At 51.6% G+C, this 6,644-nt stretch overlaps 1 protein-coding gene across 1 annotated transcript in view; it reads right to left on the bottom strand.

Annotated features, from left to right (window-relative positions):
• NRP2 (neuropilin 2) overlaps positions 1–6,644 on the bottom strand; it is a gene marked incomplete at both ends in the record, with an annotated part of 39,805 nt that overhangs the window by 2,668 nt on the left and 30,493 nt on the right. Inside the window, 2 exons of the mRNA XM_008941652.1 lie at positions 2,438–2,696; positions 6,538–6,541. Of these exons, the coding sequence (XP_008939900.1) occupies positions 2,438–2,696; positions 6,538–6,541 (263 nt within the window). The remainder of the gene's footprint in view (positions 1–2,437; positions 2,697–6,537; positions 6,542–6,644) is intronic.

Genomic DNA, 6,644 nt, shown 5'->3' with positions numbered 1-6,644 from the left:
GGCTGCTGCTCCTGAGGAAACCTGCTCCTGGCTTCCCCTGCACACCCTGTGGGTGAGCTTCTCTGCCCTGCCTCTGCCACCCCTTCCCTGAGGAAACCTGCTCTGCAGGGGTGGGCTGGGTGGGATCATCACCTGGCCTGGCAGCACTCAGCTTGCAATTTGTTCAATTAAATGCCTCTCACACAGAATAAAGACTCAGGGAATTAGTGTTCTGCATCACAGGCCACCTCCCAGCCCCTGCACAGACGATGCAAGTGACACAACACTGACTTACAGCAGCAGCAGATTTGGCCCGTGGTATTAACTGATGAGAAAAAGGAAGGGAAGGACACAAAATGCACAGCTACTTTAACTGTGAAGTGCTGCTCCCACCAGCATCACAGAAGAAGTATTGAAATGTTAGAGGAGAAGGGTCGATCTATTCCTACTTAATCACAGGCAAATATATTTACAAAAATAAATAGAGTCATTAGCTCTAAGAACTGCTGAGTGGAGAGACTTGCATTATTTACATAATGATGCTGTTATTTAGCTAATGTGGATATATCCACATTTAATACACAAAGTGGCTAGCCAGTGCCCTTCATTTTTATCTGTAGGCATATTGTGTTTACTGGTATTTTATTAAAAAACCAAACACACACGTGTAAACTACTCAGAGAATCACAGAGTGGTTTGAGTTAGAAGGGACCTTAAGATCATCTGGTTCCAGCCCTCCTGCCATGCACAGGGACACCTCCCACTAGGTTGGGTTGCTCAAATGCAATCTGGCCTTGAACCCTTCCAGGGAGGGGACATCCACAACCTCTCTGGGCAACCTGTTCCAGCACCTCACCACCCCTGCAGTGAAGAACTTCTTCCTTACATCTAATCTAAGCCTACCCTCTTTTGGTTTGAAGCCATTGCACCTTGTTGTGGCCTTGTTAAGAGTCCTTCCCCATCTTTCCTGTAGGCTCCCTTTAAGTACTGGAAGGCCAATACAACATCTCCCCAGAACCTTCTCTTCTCCAGGCTGAACAACCCTGACTCTCTCAGCCTGGCCTCACAGGAGAGGTGCTCCAGCCCCCCAAGCATCTTTGACATTGTCCTTTGGACTCACTCCAACAGACCCATGTCCTTCTTATGCTGGGGGCCCCAGAGCTGAACACAGCCCTTCATATGGATCCTCACCAGAGCAGAGTAGAGGGGAGAAGCACCTCTGCTGACCTGCTGCTCATGCTTCTTTTGATGCAGCTGGCTTTGTGGGCTCCAAGTGCACATTGCTGGCTCATACTAAGCTTCTCATCAACCAATGCCCCCAAGTCACACAGATCCAGAGCAAAGCTTTTGGAGTTATATCTCCTGACCTACTCTAAAGGGTCCAAATAATCTCCTAGGGCCGTATATTTCACAAACCTCTCTTCATTTTAGGTGCTCTCTTTCACCCTGGGTGCCTGTGCAGCCCTGATCCATACCTGCCTGCAAGGACACCTCCCTGAAGGGCATCTGACTGCTCAGGGGACAGAGCATCAGAGCTTTTAGTCCCAATGTTGGACCATCAACCCACATGGGAGGCAGAGGTTGGGAGGGCTCAGTGGCCTGAGAGCAGCTCCCTGGGTCAGGGTCAGGGCTGGGAGATGGCTGGAGCAAGGCTCCCTGCAAGGGTGCTCATTGAAGCACTGCCTCAACCCTGCCAGGACATGTTTCCTTCTGCTTTGGAGGGTGCTGCATGCCTTGCTGATGCCCATTAACAAGTGACAACAATAACCCTGGCTCCCTGGCACACAGACACTGCCTGCAAGGGCTAATGGTGCCAAAGGGACTCCTGGAAGCAGCAGCCTCTCCACGGGGTGCTGGCATGGTTGTATCAGATGGGCTCCAGCAGCTGGGACGAGCAGCACAGCTCCCTCCATCTCATTCCTTCTCTTCCACTGATGCCCTGGTGCCACTGCACCCAGCTCTCTGACCTGGCTTAGGGTACCTGAGAAGCAGATTCACAAACAAACTTGCATTCCCTCTTCCCTCTCCCACGTCAGCACTAGCAGCTGAGGCTGGAGAAGGGCTGTTTGCTGCTTGTGTCCCTTCCCAGCTCCCCAGCTCTGCCTGCAGGGTTTGGGTTTGCTCCCTGGAGCTGTGTGCCTGCCTTTAGTCAAGCTACCTGATGACCATCAGTTGGGGGAAAATGCACAAAACAAAATTAAAAAAAAATAAATAAATGGGGAAATATTTATGAAGTGGGAGATTTATGGAATATAAAAGGCAACAGGCTGAACAAAGGCCCAGGTCTGTGCAGAAGACAGGCACTCTCTGAATAACAAACAGTGTCGTTTAGTTACTATGGTAACTCCAGAAACACAATGAAAACAGCCACATTCCCTAATGATGAAGGGGCCCTGGCTCTGAAAGGCAGAAATAAAGCTGCTGGAGATGCCCAGCACACCTTCCCCAGCCACCTTACCCTGTACTCCATGTCGTAGCTGGGCAGGATGATGCGGCCTTCCCTCCACTCCTCCCCTTGGTCCTGGGCGATGACCCACAGCGCCTTGTGCTCCTGGCTGGCCTCCCGCCAGACCCGCAGCATCACCCCGCTGCTGCCCCACGCCTGGTACTGGAACACCATGCAGACGGCGCTGTGGGGCAGGTGGATGGTGGGGCTGAGGAGCCGGGCTCGCTGGGCTCCCCTCCTCCCGCTGCTGCGCAGCTGCAGGTGACTCCTGCTGGCTGTGCAAAGACAAAACACCACCGCGTTACCTTCTGTGGCCACCTGGAACACATCAGCTCGGAATCGCAGCTCCTGCCTCGGCTGGGGCAGTGCTGGGCAGGCTCTCACACCCACGTCTGGTCTTGGTCAAAGCAAGCGGGGTCTCCTGTGGGCTGCTGTGCCCTGGGAGGAGCACGCTGCCCCCACCAGCCACCACTGTCTGGCAGGAGACTGGCAGCAAAACCAGAAAGCAGCAAACCAAAGATTGACATAATTTGGAGAGTTTAAAGAGCAGTTATTGTCAGAAGAAGTGATGCCATGATAACGGCACTGGCGGGGGTGTGTGATTGCTATTCCACTGGGAGCTTGCTCAGTCAACAAGCCTGAGGTGGCTTTTTCTCACTGCTAGTGCTGGAAACTCATCTTGGGATGAGGATCTGAGGCTGTGTTCATCCTGCCTCTTCGCACCCCCAGCGGTAAATACTCCACAAACAGGACCCAGCTCACAATTTTGTTTTGAGGGTATGCACAACAAAATGAAAGCCTGGCTCTCCTTTTCTCTGGAGTGTGGCAAAGCAGCCCCTAAAGCACAGCACAGGGGAAGGATGTGGTCCTGGGGAGGGGAGCATGCACAGCTGACAACCAGGTAGCTGCAAACTTTAAGGCAGCTGAAACACATACAGCAGGGGATTCACTTGCTTAATATTGCATTTAAGTTGTGTCATGCTTTTGTCAGTCCTTAGGGAGGAGATTTGGTATGTTTGGTATCCCAGGAGAAGTTCAAGGCTGAGACTGGGGCTGGACATACTTCTTCTGAATACCAAGAGCAGCAAAAGCCCATGGATACAAATCCCTGGGTAGGGCTGGTTTGGTCTGGAATGAGGGGTTTCCAGCCCTCTGATGAGAAGCCTCCTCAGGGAATTTCTCATTTGCAGCTTGGATACCTGAAGTCCCTTAGCACAGACTGATCTGATCCTTACCTGCCCCCCCAGTGACCAGTGGCAGGGCAGAGTCCCTTGGGCTGCTGTGACTGCAGTGCCTGCAGTACAAGGTGACATGGACAGGCCTGTGACAGATGTTGCTGTATTCTGCATTTCTTGCTACCCTGGACAAGTGTCACCAGTGCTTCATGCCAGCACGTGTGAGCCCTCCTGCAGCCCAGGGGGGTTACCTCTGCCCCAGCACCACACCTAAAGGTCTGCCCCTTATTTTCTCCACATCTCAGCCTGCTGCACTCGACAGGCAAAGCTGTGAGCAGCACCTTGCCTTCTGTTTGCCCTGCTCCCTCTGGGGCTTCAGTACCCAAAGCAATGGCAGGACAGCAGTGCCTGCACTGAGAACGTTTGCAAAGTGCACTTGAAACACCCCCAAAACTTAAACCAGAGAGACCTGAACTTAAGAGCCCAGTTCCTGAGCATGGAAAGATGGGTCTCATGCAGAAAACAGCAGCTGACCTCGCTGCCATTCAGCAATCTGGTGGCATCCCAGCCCAAGGGAGATGTATCACTGGGGGCACAGCCACTGGCCCTGCCACAAGTTCATCACTGCCAGAGAGCTGAGCTGAAACCAACCACCGTGAACTACACAGCTTTCTAAAATGAATTTAGGACAAGAGAGGAGAAACATTTGCCATCACTCTACTCCTGGGAGAGATGATCAAAAACATTTCAAAAGCGTATCCAGTCCATATGAACTTGCACTGATTTTGCTGCATGAAGGACAAATCTGTCCCTGACCAGCCACATAAAGAAAGAGCAAGGTTTCCCAGCAAGATTTCCCATCGCCTGTGAAATGTACTTGGGCCACTTGGCACTTTGTGCCAACAAACAGTAGCAGAAAAGGAAGATGAAAGTGTGTTTGCCCACTCCTGCCTGAGTGAATCACTTGAAAAAGTACCATGCCGTTCTCTAATGGAGGAGTGTTCTTCTGATTTACCTCAGAGTGGTCGTGGTGGAGGAGGAGATGTGGGAGATAAACAAGTGGAGGAAGGAGAAAAAAAAAAAGCACAAGCTGTACTCCATGCCTAAGGAGTGATAAGGTATAATAAGTCATCAAGGTCTCCTGAATTAAAATCCTCTTTTTGTAATTCACGACAAGCCTCTTCAAAGGAAAAAAAGCAACAACAACGAGAAAAAAGCAGCAACAACAAAGAAGGTGGAAGAGCAAATCAGACTGCAATCATACAATTAGCTCACAGCTGAAATGGTTTCACATGCAAATCTTTCATAAAAGCACCAGCCAGGCTCAAGAATGATCAAATCCAGATCATCAAAGTTCAGGACCGCTCTTTAGTGCCAATATCTAGGCAGCCTGGTTGAGTGCAGGGGCACAAGCTATCCTGGGATGCACCTAAGGTCCACAGCTGACCACAGGAGACTATGGCAACCCCTGGCCCAGGCTGCCCAGGGCAGTGGCAGAGTCCTCATCCCTGGAGGTATTTAAAAGCCAGGCAGATGTGGTGCTGAGGGACATGGTTTGGTGGTGACCTGGCACTGCTGAGTTAGCGGTTGGACTTGATGATCTTAAAGCTCTCTTTCCACCTAAATGATGCTGTGATTCTATGTTAACTGTGTAGCTGGACACCCCCACAGTCCGTAAGACTATGGCAAACCCTGGCCCAGGCTGCCCAGGGCAGTGGCAGAGTCCTCATCCCTGGAGGTGTTTAAAAGCCAGGCAGATGTGGTGCTGAGGGACATGGTTTGGTGGTGACCTGGCACTGCTGAGTTAGCGGTTGGACTTGATGATCTTAAAGCTCTCTTTCCACCTAAATGATGCTGTGATTCTATGTTAACTGTGTAGCTGGACACCCCCACAGTCCGTAGCCCTCACTGCTGGTGGTAGCCAGTGTCACTGCTTCCAGCACTTCAGCAGAAGAGCCTGTGTGCCTCTGAGTCACATCCCTCCTGCCAGGGATGACACCAACCTCCTGTTTGTTCCCATTCCTACCAGGCTGTGAAATCAAAGAAACTCCTGAACAGCAGGCAAAGCCAATGCCCCCCCAAACACACAGCCTCCTTCAGAGCCACGGGAGCTCTCCCAAGCCCTGCAGCTCCTGTGCTTCTTGCTGGGGCCCTCAGAGCTCTCCAGGACCTAGCAGCAGTCCCAAGGGCTGCAGAGAGCCTCTGCCTTTGGGTGATGGGCCCAACTGTTCCTCTGTGAGTAGCAATGGGTTTGGGTACCACGTGCTCTTGAGCCCGGTACTGGTTTCTGGAGTTTGAGCACAAGCAGACCTGATTTTCTGTGTTATTTCAAGATGAAATGGCTGGATCACTCTAATGGCTAGTTGGACTTTCTAAAAAGCCCCACGAATTTGCTGAGACTGACTGAATAAGGGCACTGTGGAGCTAATTTTTGGAACAGCATGCGGGAGCCCGGTGGTTCCAGTAGTCACTCTGTTTGATACAGTAAATGGAAGCCTTTGGCACAGAAAGCACCTGAAAGGCTGATTTTCCCCTGTTAAAACACTTGAAGGGAGCCTTGCAACGATGAGCTGATCAATTCTTCCAGGATCAGAAATGCATTTTAATCTCTTTCCCAGAACTTTGCTTTGCAGTGTCTGTTCCAGCCAACACGAGAGCTCCATCCCCCACGGACCCGGCACTGGCACTTCAAAGTGCTGTCTCAGAACAGGCAGGACAAACCTGCTCGGGCATTTTAACCTACTGCTGCTTTCCTAAGCAGTGCTACAGCACAGATCTCATGGAAGATTTATGGGATCATCTGGATGTAGGGGAGCCAGAGGAGCGTGCAGACGCAATCATCCCCAGCCAGAGGATGGCAGAGTTGCTTGTACATGCACGGCAGTGAGGCTCAGATAAATCACCAGCAGGGCCCTGCAAACCAACCATCTGGCCAACGCAGCTTCCTCTTGGCTGGCCTGCCCCTCCTGCCAGCAAGCCATCTGAGAGGACATTAGGGGCAGCAGGGGATGAAGTGTTGTGGTTTGGGTCAGGCTGCAAGCACC

Source organism: Merops nubicus, unplaced genomic scaffold (genome assembly GCF_000691845.1).
Source record: "Merops nubicus isolate BGI_N331 unplaced genomic scaffold, ASM69184v1 scaffold5566, whole genome shotgun sequence".
Lineage (NCBI taxonomy): Eukaryota > Metazoa > Chordata > Aves > Coraciiformes > Meropidae > Merops > Merops nubicus.
Note: the sequence above shows the minus strand (reverse complement) of the source record. Positions and strands in the feature narration are given on the sequence as shown.